The following is a 22,500-nucleotide window of genomic DNA, read 5'->3' on the forward strand; positions in this document are numbered from 1 at the left end:
CACGGTTTGGTTCGTATCACGGTTTTAGGGTCACGTTTTTCGGTTCTGTACGGTTCTTGTTATTTTTTCTCTTTAATCTTTAACACTCCAGAATATACTTCAGCATATGATATATACTAAAATTAGCATATTGAATGCATGTTGCACAATACATGCACACAGTGGCAGTTCTATATATTGTTTTATTTCATCATAGGTAACATGAAATCCTAAATGTTCCCACACACCAGACTATTTTCGTAAAAGACAAGATTGTATTCTGAACGAGCCGCCATGACAGTCCGTTTGTTTGAAATTTTGGAGCAGCCAGACCCATGTGACGCGAACGTCCAATCAGCTGCCATGGGTTGCGTTCATCAAATTCATCCTGCTCGTCATTTCCAGTAAGTGTTTTAACATCGGTGTCGAAAGTGGGCGCTACGGCAGGAAGTACCACCCCTACGGTGTACGCATCGTTAAAAGGTTCCTGGGCCTCCAGGGTTAGAACTTTGGTATTGAATGACGAGGCAGTTTTAGAAACTTGACAGAGTCTCTGAGTCTCAGGGTAAGTTCAGAGTGTGGAAGTGCTGAGTCCATACAGGTCTCATGTATCAGAGCGTTCTCTGCACTGCTTTCATTCATTCATTCTTTATTCATTCTTTATTCATTCATTCTTTATTTATTGTCGTAGATCTGAGAGGCGCCAACGATCACAAAAACCGTAACTGAGAAACAATCGAGGTGTTTCACTGCTGATTGGTTTGGGTTTCACTGGTTTTAAGTTTAAGGGTTTACTCTCAACGGTGTGAGACCAGGACCACGTTCAGCCCAGGCAGCACGCGGCAACCCCTTTATTACACCTGGGAGGGGGCGGGGGAGGAGGGGCTGTGAGCTCTCTGCCTTTCATCACCTGGGCCCAGTTTTTCAAAAGTAATCCAGTGGGATTTCGGATCACGGATTGGATCAAATCTTGGAAATGGGTTTTTCAAAAGTAGAAGAGGGATTCTGAACTAAGATCAGAGCAGGTAATGGCATCTTCCATTTGATCTGGATCAAAGGTGCCCTTTGGACTCTCTTTGGGATCTATTTGATCCAAAAACAGGATTATCCTGATCCAATCAGAGGGGTGGATTCAGTTGGGATTTTTCAAACCTAATAAAATCAGTGTTTTTTTTAAAGGAACACGCCGACTTATTGGGAATTTAGCTTATTCACTAATCACTAATGAGACACAGCCGTCTTCTAACCGTAAACAAACCGGGAACTATATTCTCAGGCGGAAGAATATAGTACTTGGGCGGAGTGATATGCTTGCAGCAAGCCTGTCTGAGAATATAGTTCTCAGTTTGTTTACTGTTAGAAGATGGCTGTGTCTCATGTTACGTTGTTTTTTGTACACGCTGTGACTCTACAAATCACAACATGTAAATAGGAACATGTTGGCGTTATTTTGACACTTATTGGGAGCAGTAAGCTAGTTGGAACCAGTTACCTGCAGGATCTGTGCTAGGCTAAGCTAATGCTGGAGCCGTCAGACAGCATTACAGGACGCACGGAGATGAGAAGGGTATGTATGGACTAGTCTAACTCTGGGGGTTACAGTGAATAAGATAAAGTCCCAATAAGAGATGAGAAGGGTATGTATGGACTAGTCTAACTCTGGGGGTTACAGTGAATAAGATAAAGTCCCAATAAGAGATGAGAAGGGTATGTATGGACTAGTCTAACTCTGGGGGTTACAGTGAATAAGATAAAGTCCCAATAAGAGATGAGAAGGGTATGTATGGACTAGTCTAACTCTGGGGGTTACAGTGAATAAGATAAAGTCCCAATAAGTCAGCGTGTTCCTTTAAGTGAATTATCATAAAATCAATGTTTACTGATGATATATACATGTCTTCATATTTGAAGCATATGTGAACAGACATGCCAACCTTGAAAAACTTTTTTGAGTAACAACCTACTGACTTATTGTCGAAGTTCTGGTTCATGAACACGCACGCAGAAAACATGCCATTACGGCTGTCTCTGATGTCATTTTGGTATGGTTTAGTTCAGCCTAGTTAGCCTATTTCTATGGGATTACTATAATATTGTACCAAAATTGGCCTACTATAAGATTCCTATAATTATTTTTCGTGATGGTTTGTACAGCCTCGGCTACAATGAAAAAGTCCTATTAGTCAATATTTGTCATTGTAGCCGAGGCTACTGATAGTTATATATAGTTATATACTGGCATAGACAGTATATAACTATATAATACTATCAGTAGCTGATATCCAATAGACAGTATATAACTATATATATATTTTTTTCCAGCATGCTCGTGCCTGCTACGCCGTTTTAGCCTACTACCGTCAAGTGTTGTGCTGCGTTCATGCCACCTGGGAATAACCGGGACCGCCCCCGTGGTTACGTTGTTTTTCCGACTGCCAGCGTTCACGTGGTCGGGATGCGTGTTCTTCTTCTTCTGTGATATTGTCGTTTGGCATAACAACTTGTAGCATGACTGCCACCAACGGTTGGCCGTAGCCGAGAGCATCAGGTACAGCTTTACCTGTAGTTCTGTACTGAGCCAGTAGGCTACACTGTTGGCTCCATTTAAGGCTCTGGTCAACAGGATTTGGTCATCCTGAAATTTGGTATTTGGATCCCAGTGGTCCAATCCAATGGTCCTTTAAACAACTGGCATAGAAGTAAGATGGATCAGATGATACTGGACAGCAGAACATGGGATTTCCAAATCCAGATCAATTTGATCCAGATTACATTTTTTGAAAAACTGGGCCCAGGTGTTTACAGACACGTCTTTGCTGATTGGCTATCAGCTGGGACACGCCCACCAAACCAGAGAACACAGAACTCAAAGCTGTTATGTATATATATATATATATATATATATATATATATATATATATATATATATATATACATATATATATATATATATATATATATATATATATATATATATATATATATATGAACTTTGTGTGTTAATCTGTCGATCACATTTTAATGTTTCTTGTAGCGTTGCAACTGTTGATTAATTTCATTATCAGTTAATCTTCTGATCTATATTCAATCAATTAGTTTAAAGAATGATGATAAGTATTACTAAACAACTAGACTAATGTTACATTACATACATCACCTTTTGGTTCAAAGATATATTTACACACAATACTATAATACTGTGTATAATACTGCATATTTCCCAGTAAGTAAAAGAGTAAAAAGGAAAGCTGGTGTATGAATGAATACTGCAACTGTTTATTGAAATCCTGAACACAGATGTTACAGGACACATCTGGAAGTCTTCATATTAATAAAACTTGTTTTAGACTAAACTCCCAGGGATGGAAACATCCAGAACCAACATCCAGAACATCCACAACATCCAGAACCAACATCCAGATCATCCAGAACCAACATCCAGAACCAACATCCAGAACAGACCTGCAGACTACAGAGTTTTAATGTGTAGTCGTGTTAAAGAGAAGAACCGAGATACATATATACAGTACAGACCAAAAGTTTGGACACACCTTCTCATTCAATGCGTTTCCTTTTTATTTTCATGACTATTTACATTGTAGATTCTCACTGAAGGCATCAAAACTATGAATGAACACATATGGAATTATGTACTTAACAAAAAAGTGTGAAATAACTGAAAACATGTCTTATATTTTAGATTCTTCAAAGTAGCCACCCTTTGCTTTTTTTATTAATAAGGGAAATAATTCCACTAATGAACCCTGACAAAGCACACCTGTGAAGGTAAAACCATTTCAGGTGACTACCTCATGAAGCTCATTGAGAGAACACCAAGGGTTTGCAGAGTTATCAAAAAAAGCAAAGGGTGGCTACTTTGAAGAATCTAAAATATAAGACATGTTTTCAGTTATTTCACACTTTTTTGTTAAGTACATAATTCCATATGTGTTCATTCATAGTTTTGATGCCTTCCGTGAGAATCTAAAATGTAAATAGTCATGAAAATAAAAAGGAAACGCATTGAATGAGGTGTGTCCAAACTTTTGGCCTGTACTGTATATCTATATATATATATATATATCTATATATATAGATTTATATATGCAGAGACCTGAAAGAGCTAACCCTTTAACTCTGAAACCATCCCAAGCTTTCCTTTAAACTGAGACCAGATCAGATGTTTAAACTGTAAAATCAGCTGTTATCGACCGTTAATCTGATAAAACTGTATAGACAGTATAGACAGTCCTGCAGCTGGTGAAGATGAAGATGATGATGATGATGATGAAGATGAAGATGATGACGAGGCAGACAGGTCAGGACAAACTGTCAGAGTCCGACTCTTCTGCTTTAATCAGCGTCATTGTTTTCATTACATCTGTACCGTTAGTGAAGATTCTTTTTTTCCCTAAAGATTGCTGCGTTCAGGGCCCCTGGATGGTGCGTTCAGGGCCCGGCGGGGGCCCAGGGCCCTTGGATGGTGTGTTCAGGGCCCGGCGGGGTGCCCAGGGCCCTTGGATGGTGTGTTCAGGGCCCGGTGGGGGCCCAGGGCCCTTGGATGGTGTGTTCAGGGCCCGGCGGGGGCCCAGGGGCCCTGGATGTGCTGGTTCTGCAGCAGCCTCTGCAGCTCCTTGAACTGCTCCACAGTCTGGTCCTTGACGTCTGGGTTTGAGATCTGAAGCCGGATGCTGTCGGTGGACCAGCTCAGCTCTCCAGAGAACATCTCCGTCAGGATCCGGGCCACCACCGGCACCACCTGGGCACAACCACAACCAGGTTAAACCAGGACCACGTTCAGCCCCGACAACACGTAGGGGGGTGAGCTCTCTGCCTTGTTATCACCATGAGTTTACAGACATGTGTCTGCTGACTGGCTATCATAACCCTAACCCGAACTAACCATTACCTAACTAACTATTAAAGTCCTGACTAACCATTACCGTCCTAACTAACCATTACTATTATAACTAAACATTACTATCCTAACTAACCATTACCACCCTAACTAACCATTACTGTCCTAACTAAACATTACTATCCTAACTAACCATTACTATCCTAACTAATCATTACTATTATAACTAAACATTACTGTCCTAACTAACCATTACTGTCCTAACTAACCATTACTATTATAACTAAACATTACTATCCTAACTAACCATTACTGTCCTAACTAAACATTACTATCCTAACTAACCATTACTGTCCTAACTAAACATTACTATCCTAACCAACCATTACCACCCTAACTAACCATTACTGTCCTAACTAAACATTACTATCCTAACTAACCATTACTATCCTAACTAACCATTACTGTCCTAACTAACCATTACTTCCCTAACTAACCATTACCGTCCTAACTAACCATTAACGTCCTAACTAACCATTACTATCCTAACTAACCATTACTGTCCTAACTAAACATTACTATCCTAACTAACCATTACCGTCCTAACTAACCATTACTATCCTAACTAACCATTACTGTCCTAACTAACCATTACTATCCTATCTAACCATCACTGTCCTAACTAAACATTACAATCCTAATTAACCATTACTATCCTAACTAACCATTTCTGTCCTAACTAACCATTACTATCCTAACTAACCATGGATCAGTCCGTGGATCTGTTCATTTTTCCGATCCCCAATCCAGATATTTTGTCAATATTGGGACCAATATCCGATCTTAATATCAGATCAGTGCACCCCTAGTCAGAGGTGATAGCCAATCAGCAGAGACGTGTCTGCAGACAGCCAATCATCAGAGACGTGTCTGCAGACAGCAGAGAGTTCAACACGTTTCACTTCAAATAACCGGTTTTCTACATTTAGTCGGCGGTTTAACGGACACAACCTCACAGAGAACTACTATTCATCTATCGGTTAAAATCTCAAAACTTGATCTCATAAAATGCATTTGTCATAATCCCAAATTCAGAGGAAGTTGTTGGTCAATGACCCAAACACAATCTGGGGATTGTTTTCAGCTCGAGGAGGAGAGGAGTTTTAGTTTTAGTCTTCTCCCTCGAGAGAGGAGAGGAATTAAGGAGTTGAAGAAGAGGAGACGAGGAGATGAGGAAAAGGAGATAGGAAACAAGGAGATGAGGAAGAGGACATGAGGAGAGAGGAAAAGGAGAGGAAACAAGGAGATGAGGAGGGACATGAGGAAGAGGAAAGGAGATGAGGAGGCAGTGTTTGTTTGTGAAGGCTCTTCTTCTGTGGTTTATGACCTGCACGATGATGAGCTTCTTCTCTTTGGGTTTCTTGTCGGGCCAATCCTCTCCGAAGCAGAAGAAGATGTCGAAGGGGGGCGGGCTCTCAGCTTCCCCTCGGTGGAACAGGATCAGCCCTGAGGACAGAAGACACATTAGTCCTCATGGAACAGGATCAGCCCTGAGGACAGAAGACACATTAGTCCTCATGGAACAGGATCAGCCCTGAGGACAGAAGACACATTAGTCCTCATGGAACAGGATCAGCCCTGAGGACAGGAGACACCGAGACACATTAGTCCTCATGGAACAGGATCAGCCTTGAGGACAGAAGACATGAGACCCACTTATACTTAAGGGTGCAACTACGTTCATGGTAAATTAATAGCCAAAAGAGAGAGGCAGCAGAGCAGACCCTCCAATTATTGGTTCTTAGGGTCAAAGTTAACAGAAAAAAACACAAATGTCTTGTCTTGTCCTGATGTCTTGAGGAGCACAATGGACATAAATCCTGGACTTTATTGTGTTTTTATCCTCGATTGTATTAGATGTCTTTTCATGTCCATGGCATTTTTGATACAATTAAATAAATCAAATCAAAATAAAAAGTATGGCAGACCATGTTAGGTCCCGACTATAATGTGTGGATTATCTTCTGGATGAATGGATGTGGATCAGGGTTAGAACAGATTAGTAGATTATTAGAATAGTTGGAGATTAATTTAATATCTGATATTTAATGGATGGATCTCTGCAGCTGTGTGTAGATGATTTCGGGCTCAGTGATTGGTCACCTTGCAGGAAGTCGTTGAGGCTGAACACTTTGATCTTCTTCTCCCGCTCCATGGGGTTTGGGCCTCCGTGTTCGGACACTCCCGGGCCGGACCAGAACACCTTGCACTGGCAGAGGCGCACGGCGTAGATGTCCTGCTGCCAGATCTCCAGGATCAGACCGCGCTCCATCACGTCCAGCAGGGCGTCTGTGTAGAACTTCTGCTTGTGGTTCTGCAGATCAGCGGTGCCGGGGAACCGGACCTGCTGCAGGCTGACAGGCCCCAGCAGGTCCACCTGCTCCGGGGTCGGCTCCAGCAGCCCGAAGAACAGCCGGCAGCCCTGAGGGTTACTGACGGTCAGGCAGCCCATCGGCCGGCCGCGGTACTGGAACTTCAGCTCCAGGTCCGTTACTAGGGCAACACACAGGTACTGTAGCTGTTACTACGGCAACACACAGGTACTGTATTTGGTATTGTGTTTACATGCTTTAATGTTCCAAAGAAACTTTATTTTCCTCATCCTGTCTGCCTGCATATTCCTGTATTCACCTTCTTCTTGAAATGTTTAAGCGCCTGTCTCTTTAAGAAAAAGCCAGTCTGCTCTAATTGGTCAGCGTATCAGTCGGGGAATGACTGTAACGGCACTTTCTACCCAGAAATAGTTTAGTCCTGCAGCTCGTTTAAAGCGCGTAAAGCTGTCTTCATAAAGCACCTCCACCTGCTTTATAATCAACAGACATGAACATCTCTCTTTACAACGTGGGGCCTTTAAATGATCAGATCAGACAGGAACATGATGAGAAATTATCTAATGGAATTTAGTTAACAATAGACTTTAAACGGGTGCTGATTCAGTGTTGTGATATTCAGAGTCAGAGTGTTACCACAAAACCTGTTACGCCGTGTTGTGATATTCAGAGTCAGAGTGTTACCACAAAACCTGTTACGCCGTGTGTTACACCACACCTTCCTGCTGGGAGCTAACAAGTGAGGTAACAGGTGTGAGCCAACAGGTGTGGCCTCCAGGTGGAAGCTAACAGGTGGGAGCCAACAGGTGTGAGCTAACAGGTGGAAGCTAACAAGTATGAGCTACCAGGTGGAAGCTAACAGGTGTGAGCTACCAGGTGGAAGCTAACAGGTGTGAGCTACCAGGTGTGAGCTAACAGGTGTGAGCTACCAGGTGTGAGCTAACAGGTGTGAGCTAACAGGTGTGAGCTAACAGGTGTGAGCTACCAGGTGTGAGCTAACAGGTGTGAGCTACCAGGTGTGAGCTACCAGGTGTGAGCTACCAGGTGTGGCGTCCAGGTGAGGCAACACGACAGACTGAAGGTTCACCTGCTGCTGAATGTAATATGTTGAAATAACAGATTATAAAACAGGTAGCTCAGATCAAGCTCTCTGATTGGTTCATAGACGGGATATTGACATTTTCATTGGAATTCCATTGCTAGGCAACAGCCTGGCCCCTTGTTAACTTCCTGTCACTTAATGTCATTTACAAACACTGCAACAGGAAATCAACTTGGACCCATTTAAAGAGTTTGTCAGTCTTCGTGCTAAGCTAGGCTAACAGTTCCCACTAGGGCTGGGCAATATATTGATATTCTATCAATATCGTGATATGAGACTAGATATCTTCTTAGATTTTGGATATCGTAATATGACATAAGTGTCTTTTTCTGGTTTTAAAGGTTGCATTACAATAAAGTGATGTCCTTTTTCTGAACTTACCAGAGTGTTCTAACTGTTCTGTTATTTGCCTTAACCCACTTAGTCATTATATCTACATTACTGATGATTATTGATCTAATATGTCAGTGTGAAGATATTTTGTTAAAGCACCAATTGTCAACCCTAGAATATCACCACAATATCGATATCGAGGTATTTGGTGAAGAATATGGAGATATCTGATTTTCTCCATATCGCCCAGCCCTAGTTCCCACTGCTTCCTGTCTTAGTGCTAAGCTAGGCTAACAGTTTCTCCTGCTTCCAGTCTTTTTGCTAAGCTAGGCTAACAGTTTCCCCTGCTTCCAGTCTTTTTGCTAAGCTAGGCTAACAGTTACTCACGCGGGACGCTGCTCAGCAGGTCGTACTTGCAGTGTGTTTGGTTCTGGACGTCCTCCATGCTGCTGGCCTCCATGGGGGCGGAGCCAGGGGGGAAGCTCTGCCCCCCCCCCACCCCACCCTGAGCCTGGAGGTCAGGGGTCACAGGGAGGCTGGGGGTTACGGGACCAAACGTCCCGTCAGAGGACAGACTGAAGGGACGGACGTCTGCTTGGGCCGCGAAGCTGAAGAGGGGGGGCTCGCTGGGCCGGGGGTCTGGGGGGACATGACATCATCACATGTCATCATCACATGACATCATCACATGTCATCATCACATGACATCATCACAGGGCTTGACATTAACTTTTTGAGGCACTTGTCCTTCGGACAAGTACATTTACATTTCACTTGTCCATGAACAAAAGTCACTTGTCCGGGTAAAGATTAATCATTTTATAATTTTTTTGTGTTTTGCTAATGCAGAATTTGAACAAACCGTTGAAAGCATCCAAACAATATCAACATCAATAAAATTCAGTTTAAACAGTAGAAACAAACGTGTCCCAAGAATAGATTTCCCCTTCAACAAGAAAAAAGGATCTCCAGACTCATAATACAAAGTAATATGTTGCACGCCGGTGTGCAGAAGTTAATATATTGAGATTCTAAGTGAATATTTTAAAGTTTCTCATTACTTTCAGATTCCTAGTCAATATTCTGAGTTACTAAGTCAATATATTGAGATACTGAACCAATATGTTGAGTTACTAAGTCGATATATTACGATACTAAGCCAATATATTGAGATTAAGTCAATATTTTATAGTTTCTCATTACTTTGATATTCTATATATATATCCTAACCTCTGAGATACTGAATCAATATATTGAGATACTAATTCAATATTGAATATATTGAATATTGACTTGAATTTATACTATATCTAAAATAATTCTGTAGACATAACGTGTTTTTTTTTCTTTCTACAATTTCACTTGATACCCGGCAGAAAGTTACCAGGGGATCCTTTAAAAAGGTGTAGCTACTTTACAGTTGATTATTACCTGATACTTAATCCGCTACAAACGAGTAGCGGAGCAGCTAGTAACGTTACGAGGCAGAGAGCCAGCCGTCAAGAGTCAAATTAACTTCATGCTTCATCCGCACAAAGCACACTTCTATCGCCACGGTGACAGCTTTATTCGCTCGCTTTCTGTGAACGATGTGGGGACGGGGTAACGTTAAAGCGTAGTTAGCATGCTAACGTTAGCTAACTAACACCGGCTGCCTGGCTTGCTGGTTTCGCCGTGCTTTCATGCTGTATTGCTTACAGAGAATGAGCTGAACAGTGGGCTGGGTCTAACGTCAGCGGGCTGGGTCTAACGTCAGCGGGCTGGGTCTAACGTCAGCGGTCCGCTCACCCGCTGCTGCTGGGTCTAACGTTAGTTAATGTATTTGTTTCAAATCGGTAAAGTCAAATCTGTAACATAAACGGAATGAGTGGCACATAATAACGTATATAATGCTTCATCCACACAAAGCACATTGCTATCGCCACGAGTGACTTCTGTTTTCAGCTTGTTTTCTGTGAACGATGTGGCGAGGAGGTAACGTTAAGGTGGAGTTAGCAAGCTAACACCGGCTAGCTCGCCGTGCTTTCATGCTGCTTCACTTACAGAGAATGAGCTGAACAGCGGGCTGGGTCTAACGTTAGCGGCCTGCCGACCCGCTGCCTGGGATTGTGGGGTAAAATATGTATTTGTTTCAATTCTGTAACATAGACAAAATGAGTGGCACATAACGTGAAGTAACATGGTATTTTGTTTGAGTTTTAACTTGTCCAGTGGGGCAAGTAAATTTCTCTTCCACTTGTCCTACAAGAAATCCACTTGTCCCGGACAAGCGGACAAGTTTTAATGATGGATAGGAGCTGCCGGCGCCATGGTACCGGTGGAAGGAGCCAGAACATTTGGCTGTTTCCATGGAGACTTACTGATCGTGAGCTCCATCAGATTCGGCATCTGAGAATAAAACACATTGTTGTTGTCAGTCAACTGATCAAAGGAGACGTGAGTTTGGATTTTTCACACATCGTGTTCCTCACCTCCTCGTCTTCCTCATCTGCTCCGTCTGAAACAGGAAACACCAGAAGTCAGAATCATCACTCATCATAAAGATACACAGACACATATCATATCCTATAATACTCATTATTACATCATAAAGATACACAGACACATATCATATCCTATATAAGTAGGGCTGGGCGATATGGAGAAAATCAAATATCATGATATTTTTTACCAAATACCTCAATATCGATACCGCAATGATATTGTAGTGTTGACTATTGGTGCTTTCACTAAATATTTACACAATGAGATTTTAGATAGCTAATCATCAGTAATGTAGATATAATGACTAAGTGGGTAAAGGTTAATAATAGAACAGTTACAACAGTCTGGTGAGGTCAGAACATGACATCACTTCACTGTAATGCAGCCTTTAAAACCAGGAAAAGACACTTATGCCATATCACGATATTACGATATCCAAAATCTAAAACGATATCTAGTCTCATATCACGATATCGATATAATATGCATATATTGCCCAGCTCTATATATAAGTCAGAATAAGCGATCAATACTCATTAAATCATAAAGATACACATAACATATCCTCTGGCAAGTTTTAATAATTAAGTTTTATAAAATCTGATTTTGATCCTGATAGTGGTGATGGCCCAGTGGATATGACACATGCCTTTGGTGAGGGAGACCTGGGTTTGATTCCCACTGTGATACATCAACCAATGTGTCCCTGAGCAAGGCACTTAACCCCTAGTTACTCCAGAGGTGTGTTACCTCTGATATATATAGATCAATTGTTAGTTGCTTTGATAAAAGCATCAGCTAAATGACATGTAATGTAACAAGTTTACAAGTGAGATATTCACTGACAACCAGCAGATTCTTTACAGATTTAAAGTCAGGAGATTCTTTGCAGATGTAATGTGGGAGTGTGTTTGCATTGTGTGTGTCTCTCTCCGTGTGTGTCTGTGTGTTTTGGCGTGAAGCGATGAATATCCAGATAAACATCCAGTTTATATGATATATATCTCACCTGTGTTCCCGCTCTGCTCGCAGACTTCGTAGATCTTGTACGGCTGGACCGGCGTCTCTTTGGTGCCGTCGTATTTCAGCTGAAACTCTCGACTTTTGTTCAGAGCGCAGCGGAGGTTAGCTTTCCACTTGGCAGGGTCGGGCTCATCCACACCGTCCTGATACTTCCCTGTCTCCACGGCCCAGGCCTGCAGACACAGAGAGAGAGAGACGGGTTTATATACTGTCTGTCTGTCTGTCTGTCTCTCTGTCTGTGGAGTGGGAAGCTGTTTGGATCTGTGGTACTGGAGAATGCGCTGGTCCATGTTGAAATAAGAATAACTGTGTGTGTGTGTGTGTGTATACATACATACATACATACATACATATAATATATATACATATAATAACTGTGTATATATATATATATATATATATATATATACACACACACACACACACACACACACACAACCGGTCAAAAGTTTCAGAACACAATTTTTTCAGGTATTTATTGAAATTCATGCAGTTCTTATATCTTATTGTACTCTGAAATTAAAGAATAGAACAAATTAACAATTTAAGTTAAAAAAGAAATCATGAAATCAGTTTATAAACCAAAATGAATTCTAAATCTTTGACTCATCAAAGTAGTGGCATTCTTTCTACAATGGAAATCAAATATTCTTCAGAAAGTTCTTCCCAACTCTGTTGCAGAAGTTCCAATCAATGTGTGGCACTTGTTCTGTTTTGCTAAGGTAGTTCTGGCATAGCTTGGACTTATGTTTTGGGTCATTATCTCGCTGTAGGATGAACCCCTGACCAACTAGGCCCATACCAGAGGGTACTGCATGGCGCTGTATAATGCTGTGGTAGCCGTTTTGGTTCAGGGTGCCTTTCACTCTGTACAAATAACCGACCCTGGATCCAGCAAAACAGCCCCAGACCATCACGCTTCCTCCTCCATGTTTGACAGTTGATGTCACACACTGAGGAACCATCTTTTCGCCTACTCAACAGCATACAAAAATCCGTCTTAGCAATGGCTTTCTTGCTTCAACTGGACCTATCAAACCTGCAGCTCCAAGTCTTCTCTTTCCAGTTGAAACTGAGACTTCTTATTACGACCACTATTAAGCTGAGCTTGAAGCTGTTGTCCTGTGAGCCGCCTATCACGCAAGCTCTTGACTCTCAGAAACTTGTCTTCTGATTCTGTTGTGGCTTTGGGTCTGCCAGACCGAGTCAGAGTTTCCCCCTCTTCCATTGTTAATTGCCTTTTTCCCACCATTTTTATAGCAACACACTACTTTCTGCAGTACAATACTGTTCAAATAATGCTCACGAGGGTACGGTACCACAGTGTGTTCCAACAATACTTTTATCCAAACAGAGGTGGTTGGAAGTAATCCAGACCAGTGTGAACACCTGTGGGAATTGGTAGCACCAAATGTGAAGTGTTGCTATCTTCGTATAGATTTATGAGGAGACGGTAAATTGTCTTTAACTCGACTTTATTCCCACACGTAACCTGCATGTAACACACGTGTGCAAACTGTTACTTTTGACTTCCTGTATATCCGTACGTATGCGTACGCACTGACGTATGCTCAATCACAGATCGTAACAGGTTTACGTGACATCTCCCCTTTTAGTTTGGGGTTTCATACATTATTAATCAAAACAACTGTATATAAGAAACATACTCTGAAGTTGCCTTTTGTATGAAATACAATATTTTCCGTATTCTTCCTTTTAAGAAACCCATGTATCAAATAAGCATAATTTCTCTTATTCTACTTATCAATACTATTATTTTCAAACTTACTGTTCAAGTAGACATTAACAGTAATACAATTGAACAAGCAAATATAAACAAACAAACATTCTGCTCAGACCTCTCTTTTCCTTTAACGTAACTGGTCTGTAATCATTTGTAAACCTTAATAGTTAAGTTTTTTTTTTTCCTTCTTTAACTAGTAAGTCAGCTTGACAGCAGGTTTCACAGCACGTCCAGAGCGTGTCCTCAAAACTCTGGGCGATGGTGTTATGCTACCAGTCTCAGAGTCAGTTTGGGTTGGACGGGTGGCGGATGCCATGCTACCCGGTGGGGTGGAGACTTCTGGTGACTGTGTTGGAGTCTCGTCCCTTTCTTGGTTGATGATCTGCAGATGCCTCTGGTTTCGTCTAGTGGTGTCTCCTTGTGGTGTTTTCACCACAAATGAACGTGGAGTGGAACACAAAGCCTGGATCACCCCGGTCCCTCTCCATGTCTTCTCTGAGTCTGTTTTCAGTCGCACTCGGTCGCCGACACCCAAGGCAGGAAGCGGCTTTGCTGTGTATCTCCTGTTGTAGGTGTATTCGTAAGCCTGCTTAGCTTTGGCATCTGTCTGCCTGACTGTAGACAGATTGGGCCATTTTGGTCTCAGCTGATGGTGGAGCTTAGGGACTGTGGTGCGCAGTCTCCTTCCCATGAGGAGTCTGGCTGGGCTTTCTTTTGTCGGCTCTGTGGCTGTGTCCCTGTAGATCAGGAGAGCTAGCTGGGTGTCTTGTTGCCTAAGGATGCTCTTAGCTGTCCTGACAGCTCGCGCCGCCATCCCATTAGCTTGGGGATAATATGGGCTCGATGTAGTATGCTGGATATCATACTTGGATGTAAAGACCTGGAACTGCCGTGAGGTGAACTGCGGGCCGTTATCTGTAATCAGCTCTTCAGATATCCCGAACAGTGTGAATATGCTCATCAGCTTATTTACAACTGCTTCACTTGTGGTCTGGGTGAGACTCAATACTTCAAGCCACCTTGAATAGTAGTCAATAACAACCAGGAAGTGCTTTCCTTTAAACTGACAAAGATCTGCAGCCAGTTTTTGCCAAGGGAGCTCTGGCAAAGGCATTGTGATGAGTGGTTCCCGGCTTTGGCTTGGTTTGTGCTCATTACAGTGTGGGCATGAGGAGACTTTCTCCTTTACCGCATGGCTAATCTTTGGCCACCAGACGGCATCACTGTATCTCTCTCTGGATTTGTTTAGGCCTTGATGCCCATGGTGGATCCTCTCCAGCATCTCAGATCTCATTGTTTGTGGGATCACTATTTGGTTTCCCTTCTTCACCAGTCCATTATGCTCGCTAAGACTACTTCTCTCCATAAAATAGTCTAAAGCCGGTCTGACAACATCTCTTTTATATTGCGGCCAGACAGACTTAATGTATTGTCTGACCTTCTGCAGGGTTTCATCCTTCTCTGTCTCTGACTTTATATGCTTTTAGGCCTTTCCAGCTCTTCGATGGCGTCCACGTATGCCTGGATGTCCTCGCTCAGTTTTGTGTCGTCCACTTTTGACTCTGGGTGCCTCGACAGCACGTCAGGTACTATCAGGTTCTTACCTGGGATGTACTCAGCAACAGGGTTGAACTTCATCAGGCGGATTAGAAGTCGCTGACACCTCAGTGGAGTTTTGTCTAGGTCTCTGTGGTTGATGAGTGTCACCAGTGGTTTATGGTCGGTAAGTAATTTGTAGCTTTCCAGATCACACAGATATAGATAGAACTTTTCTGAAGCCCATACACTAGCAAGACACTCTTTTTCTATCTGTGCATACTTCTTTTCCGCTTCATTTAGTGTACGAGAGCAGTAGGCTACTGGTTTGAATTTTGCAGCAGTACTCCTCCTAATCCATAACTGGATGCGTCAGCACCTACTACAGTGGGCAGTTTTGGATCAAAGTACTGAAGAACAGGTGCAGAGGATATCAGTGTTTTTACCTTCTTGAAGGCTGCTTCTTGCTGCGAGTCCCACACCCATGTTACTGTATTCTTCAACAGCTCATTAAGGGGATGAAGGATTTGTGACAAGTTGGGTATGTATCTGCCAACATAATTCACCATACCAAGTACTCTTTTTTAACTCACTCACGTTTGTCGGTGTCTCCAGGGCGGTGATGGCGGACACTCTTTCTGGGCTTGGAGTTACGCCCTCCTGACTGATAACCTGGCCCAGGAAGTGAAGGGAAGGCTGCCTGAACTTACACTTCTGGCGGTTGAGTTTTAGGCCAGATGCGCCGATTGTCTCCATCACCCTTTTCAGGCGGCGGTCGTGCTCTTCCAGAGTGGTGCCGAACACAAGTATGTCCTCCATGTAAACTACCGTCCCCTCGTGATCCTGCAGCAGTTCTTGCATCCTTCTTTGGAATATCTCTGGTGCGGATGTTATTCCGAATGGGAGCCTTTTAAAGCAGTAGCGACCATTTGGTGTTATGAAGGTAGTTAACTTTGAACTTTCTTCGTCCAGGGCCATCTGCCAAAATCCACTGGCAGCATCCAGAGTTGTGTACACCTTACTTCCGACCAGTTTGTGCAAGATGCTGTCTGTGGTTCGCAAGATGAACTTTTCCCTTTTCACGTTCTCATTCAGTTTAGTAAGACCTACACAGATTCTTACTTTTCCTGTCGGCTTAATCACAGGCACCATTGGTGCTACCCATTCTGTGGGCTCCGTCACGCGCTCTATTATGCCATTTTCTTCCATTCGCTTCAGCTCCTCTTCTACTTTAGGTAGCAGCGGAATGGGTATGCGGCAAGGGGCTGCGACGCTGTATGGCTTTGCGTTTTCTTTTAGGACTATTTTTATGGGGTCTCCTTTAAGCAGTCCTAACTCCCCAAACACACTGACTTCTTCGATGTGTTGTATCAGACCCAGGCGAACACCGAAAGATCTGCTCAGTAGGTTATCACATGTAGACTTTGCCACTATTATCCTAAAGTAACAGTCTGTTATTTTTCTCCCTTTTGCCTCTTGTATCTTTGCTAGGAATTGCCCCAAATGGACCACTTTTCCTCCTGGACTTTCCAATTTAGAGGTAACTGGAGTAAGTTTTGGCTTGACACTGAGGCGGTAATATGTAGCCTCATTTATTATCGTTGTGCCAGCACCAGAATCTATCTTGAAGCTAACTGGAGTATGGCATATCACTAGAGTTGTGCGCCATGGTGGCTCTGTATCGGTGATGACTTCATCTACTGTAGCCTCATTCTTGGTTGTAGTCTCATCTACTGAGCCTAAGAATAAACTGTCAACTTCTTCAATTACTTACTTTGCATTTGTTGGCAAAGTGACCAATTTTGTGGCATTTATTACATTCTCGGTCTTTAGCAGGGCATTTGTCTTTTGCATGCCTGTGCCCACATCTTCCACAGTTTTGCCTTTCATTTTCTTTCCGTCCTCCTGTTGCCTTGTACTGTGTGTTTTTCCACTTACTTTTATAAGACTTTGATTTCACTTCATCAACGTGCCCAGATGCGCCAGCCTCGCTGTTCTGTTGCTTCACTAGCTCAGAGTGCCTGGCCATGTCAACTGCCTTTTTCCGAGTGAGGTCACTTGTCATTTGTAGCTTCAGTGAAAGATCTTTGTCTTTAATCCCTATGACAAGTATATCTCTTATTTCCTCATCCTTCTCATGAAAGTCATAGTGAGCTGCAAGCTCATACAGGTGCCTTATGTACTGTTCAACGGACTCACCCGCCTCTTGCGTCCGCGAGTGGAAACGTGCTCTCTCGAAAATCACGTTCCTTTTTGGCACAAAGTGCTCATCAAACTCAGCACATAGTCAAAATCCTCTTCCTCGTCATCCTCCAAGACAAACGATTTGTACACTTGTTCAGCCTCCAGGCCCATAGAATACATCAATGCGCTGACCTGGACATCAGTTGGCTCTTTACTAAGCTTCGTTGCTACTCGGTACCTGGAGAAGCATTGTTTCCAATCGGGCCAGTCCTCCGGTTTAGCGAAGTTAAGCTGCTCCGGCGCCGAAAACTTTGCCATCCTGGGCGGTTACCTCCAGTGAAACTATGTTCCCGAGTCAGCGTGCCGTGTCTGTTCACTTCTGACACCATGTGAAGTGTTGCTATCTTCGTATATATTTATGAGGAGACGGTAAATTGTCTTTAGCTCGACTTTATTCCCACACGTAACCTACATGTAACACACGTGTGCAAACTGTTCATTTTGACTTCCTGTATATCCGTACGTATGCGTACGCACTGACGTATGCTCAATCACAGATCATAACAGGTTTACGTGACACCAACTTTCAAAGCTTGATCAACCTCCATTGCTGCGGAACAGATTTACATTGTTAACCCATTTTGTGTTCCCTGAAAAAAGGCCTTTTTGTAAAATTCTGAAATCTACATTATTTTTCAGTTTTGGGTAACCTTATTTTTTTTTTTAACCTCAGGCAGTTCACCACTTACCTTATGTACCATTTCAAGCTATTCATTGGACTTGAACTAGAAAAATTGGGGTGTTCTAAAACTTTTGCACAGTACTGTGTATATTTTGCATGTTCAGACCTTGAAGATGGTGTGTTCCTCGTCTGCGGCCTGCGTGTGGCGTGTAGCGTGTTTCCAGGGGATCTGGAAGAGTCGGTGGTCTGGACTGATCCACTGTAGACCAGGATACCTGCCGCTGTTCACCTGGGCCAGCAGCCAGGGCTTCAGACGAATCCTCCGGGGCTGCACGCTCATACTGGCAGGGGGAGGGGTAGGGTAAACTGAGAGGGTAGGGGACACTGGGTACACTGGGAGGGTAGAGGACACTGGGAGGGTAGGGGACACTGGGTACACTGGGAGGGAAGGGGACACTGGGAGGGGTAGGGGACACTGGGTACACTGGGAGGGTAGGGGACACTGGGAAGGTAGGGGACACTGGGAGGGGTAGGTTAGGGGACAATGGGGACACTGGGAGGGTAGGGAACACTAGGAGGGGTAGGTTAGGGGACAATGGGGACACTGGGAGGGTAGGGGACACTAGGAGGGGTAGGTTAGGGGACAATGGGGACACTGGGAGGGTAGGGGTAAACTGGGAGACCTGGATGAGGTGTGGTTACCTTAAAGTGAGTAGTAAAGATGTATTTATTTAGTACAGTTATTGTAGTAAAGATATTTACAGAGTGGAGAGAGATGTGTAACAGGAACATTATACATCATATATCATATATACACATACACAGTCATGTGAAAAAATTAGGACACCTATGCTAAAGTTGACTAAAAAGAGGAATAAAAATATCATCTTTTGGAAATTGATCTTAAAAGGACAATTCCGACGCAAAACGAACCTAGGGGTTATTACCTGATGTGTACCCACTCTGCCGTTCTCTGGGACATGTTTCCATGCTAATCCAATGTGTTTGTAGCTTGGAACATGCTAGCGTGGACCGCTGATTAGCTTACAACGCTAGTATATGGGGCACAGGGACTCTCAAATTAAATCGCTATTTAATACCACTAAAAAGGCTCAAAATATCGCCACACCTTAACGTTAGCATAATGAGGGTCCGTAAATGTTAACCGAAGCATTGAGAATGTTGTAAGTGTACAGATAGTTTATTGAAAATGAGATTTCAAAGAAACCAGTCACGAGTAGCCGTGCAACGTGGAATCTCCCATGGTCCGATGTTGCTGCAAGAAAGCACTGAGTGCATAAGAGAAGCACTCAACGCAACGACAGACTAGCTAGTGCTTCCACAGGATATACACTAAAGAGATGGCCGATTATTCAACTGAATTTCAAAACATCGACAACGAACCCGTTCAGTTTGATGGATGTCCTTATCTTTTCGAGCTGGAATATACTGACGAAGAGCTCTGGGAGCTCCGTGAAAGGGCAACGAGCAACACAGCCTCGTACTTCGCGAAACTGGTGTAGAGCCCTGCAAGCCCGTCGGGCTAAGGGGGTAAGCCCATTCGGGCTGGGCTCTGGTCGGACTCGGGCTTATTTTAGCTTCTCTCCTCATTGTGCCCATCTTAGTAGCGTGTAACGTCTGTGTGTTTGCTTGTGTAGCAGAGACCGCGCGCATCAGAGAGAGCTTAAAAGTGATTGATGTTGGTCTAGTGTCGGGCCGGGTTCGGGCTGAAAAAATTGCAGGCGTTGTCAGGCTGGGGTCGGGTAGGGCTTGAACACCACGGGCCAGGGTTAGGGGTTAGGGCTGGAGTCTTTGGCCCGTGCAGGGCTCTAAACTGGTGGTGTACCTGCAGACAACGTGAAGCTATGGCCACCGAACAGGAGTGTCTGTGCGCCCGCATGTAAACATGAACGGGGCGGTCTTTATAATCTCTTTTCAATAAAATGATGGGGGGTATGGTGAAGGGTAGGTGATGATGTGGGGGGTATGGTGAAGGGTATGTGATGATGTGGGGGGTATGGTGAAGGGTAGTAAAAATGGAGGATTAAAGGATGGATTTTTACTATTTCTTTTAATTAAGGCATTAAGATCAATTTGCAAAGGAAGATTTTTTTATTCCTCTTTTTAGTCAACTTTAGCATGGGTGTCCTAATTTTTTCACATGACTGTATGTATGTATGTATGGATAGATAGATAGATAGATAGATAGATAGATAGATAGATAGATAGATACATCAGTTACACTCAGCAGAGATCGGTGTCTAAATAATACATAAATATACTTATTATAATACTTATTGTTACAGCTGGATGTTAGAGAGTACGAAGATGACCAGAAGACGCAGCTGAAAGCTCTGACAGCAACATGTGAACATGAAGAAGACCAGGAGACACAGCTGAAAGCTCTGACAGCAACATGTGAACATGAAGAAGACCAGGAGACACAGCTGAAAGCTCTGACAGCAACATGTGAACATGAAGAAGACCAGGAGACACAGCTGAAAGCTCTGACAGCAACATGTGAACATGAAGACCAGGAGACACAGCTGAAAGCTCTGACAGCAACATGTGAACATGAAGAAGACCAGGAGACACAGCTGAAAGCTCTGACAGCAACATGTGAACATGAAGACCAGGAGACACAGCTGAAAGCTCTGACAGCAACATGTGAACATGAAGAAGACCAGGAGACACAGCTGAAAGCTCTGACAGCAACATGTGAACATGAAGAAGACCAGGAGACACAGCTGAAAGCTCTGACAGCAACATGTGAACATGAAGAAGACCAGGAGACACAGCTGAAAGCTCTGACAGCAACATGTGAACATGAAGACCAGGAGACACAGCTGAAAGCTCTGACAGCAACATGTGAACATGAAGAAGACCAGGAGACACAGCTGAAAGCTCTGACAGCAACATGTGAACATGAAGAAGACCAGGATACACAGCTGAAAGCTCTGACAGCAACATGTGAACATGAAGACCAGGAGACACAGCTGAAAGCTCTGACAGCAACATGTGAACATGAAGAAGACCAGGAGACACAGCTGAAAGCTCTGACAGCAACATGTGAACATGAAGAAGACCAGGAGACACAGCTGAAAGCTCTGACAGCAACATGTGAACATGAAGAAGACCAGGAGACACAGCTGAAAGCTCTGACAGCAACATGTGAACATGAAGACCAGGAGACACAGCTGAAAGCTCTGACAGCAACATGTGAACATGAAGAAGACCAGGAGACACAGCTGAAAGCTCGGACAGCAACATGTGAACATGAAGAAGACCAGGAGACACAGCTGAAAGCTCGGACAGCAACATGTGAACATGAAGAAGACCAGGATACACAGCTGAAAGCTCTGACAGCAACATGTGAACATGAAGACCAGGAGACACAGCTGAAAGCTCTGACAGCAACATGTGAACATGAAGAAGACCAGGAGACACAGCTGAAAGCTCTGACAGCAACATGTGAACAAGAAGACCAGGAGACACAGCTGAAAGCTCTGACAGAGTTCCTCATGTTTGATTTCTGACGTTCAACATTTTTCTGTTCCTGAAAAGTTTTGGGAAGTCGCCGAGTCCCTAACCCCTAACCCTGAGTCACAGTCATGGGATCAGAACCGGGGTCACATTAAACCAGGTCAGAAGTATTCAGAAAAGTACTAATACCACACTGAAAAATACTCTGTTACAGTCAAAGTTCTGTGTGTGTGTGTGTGTGTGTGTGTGTGTGTGTGTGTGTGTGTGTGTGTGTGTGTGTGTATGTCACTGTGTGTGTGTTTCTCTGTATGTCTCTGTCTGTGTGTGTCACTCTGTGTGTGTGTGTCTCTCTGTATGTCTCTGTCTGTGTGTGTGTCTATGTGTGTGTGTCTCTCTGTATGTCTCTGTCTGTGTGTGTCTCTCTGTGTGTGTCACTCTGTGTGTGTTCATTGTAATAATGGACTCACCTAGTCCCGGTGTCCCGGTCGGACTCTCCGTGAGTCGTTAAACAGCCGCGTGCTGAACTGTAATCCGCTGCAGCATCAGAGTGACGTCAACAAACAAACAAACAAATAAAAGAAAACGCCGCGCGGACACAAACAAGCTGCTGACAGAGTGAAGAAGTGACTGCGGGTCAGGATCAACGTAACACAATGAGAACTACTGCTTCCTGTCAGACAGACAAATAAAAGCTTCAGGCGC

At 43.5% G+C, this 22,500-nt stretch overlaps 1 protein-coding gene across 3 annotated transcripts; it reads right to left on the reverse strand.

The window, feature by feature from the left end:
- Nucleotides 1-4,012: 4,012 nt before the first annotated feature.
- On the reverse strand, nt 4,013-22,438 carry irf5 (interferon regulatory factor 5). 3 transcript variants are annotated; one of them, XM_028570855.1, is made up of 9 exons: nt 22,266-22,438; nt 18,482-18,656; nt 12,156-12,342; nt 11,134-11,159; nt 11,023-11,050; nt 9,050-9,301; nt 7,001-7,390; nt 6,225-6,343; nt 4,013-4,738 (listed from the first exon to the last, which is right to left on the reverse strand). In XM_028570855.1, the coding sequence occupies exons 2-9, from the start codon at nt 18,653-18,655 to the stop codon at nt 4,550-4,552; spliced, it is 1,365 nt and encodes a 454-aa protein (XP_028426656.1). In that variant the 5' UTR covers nt 18,656; nt 22,266-22,438; the 3' UTR covers nt 4,013-4,549. The 3 variants fall into 3 exon arrangements, with proteins under 3 accessions (XP_028426656.1, XP_028426655.1, XP_028426657.1); XM_028570854.1 differs by lacking the exon at nt 22,266-22,438 and having other exon boundaries at nt 18,482-18,778; XM_028570856.1 differs by lacking the exons at nt 4,013-4,738; nt 6,225-6,343; nt 22,266-22,438 and adding an exon at nt 6,373-6,475 and having other exon boundaries at nt 18,482-18,778.
- Nucleotides 22,439-22,500: the final 62 nt, after the last annotated feature.

The sequence above is a fragment of the Perca flavescens genome, chromosome 23 (assembly GCF_004354835.1).
Source record: "Perca flavescens isolate YP-PL-M2 chromosome 23, PFLA_1.0, whole genome shotgun sequence".
Lineage (NCBI taxonomy): Eukaryota > Metazoa > Chordata > Actinopteri > Perciformes > Percidae > Perca > Perca flavescens.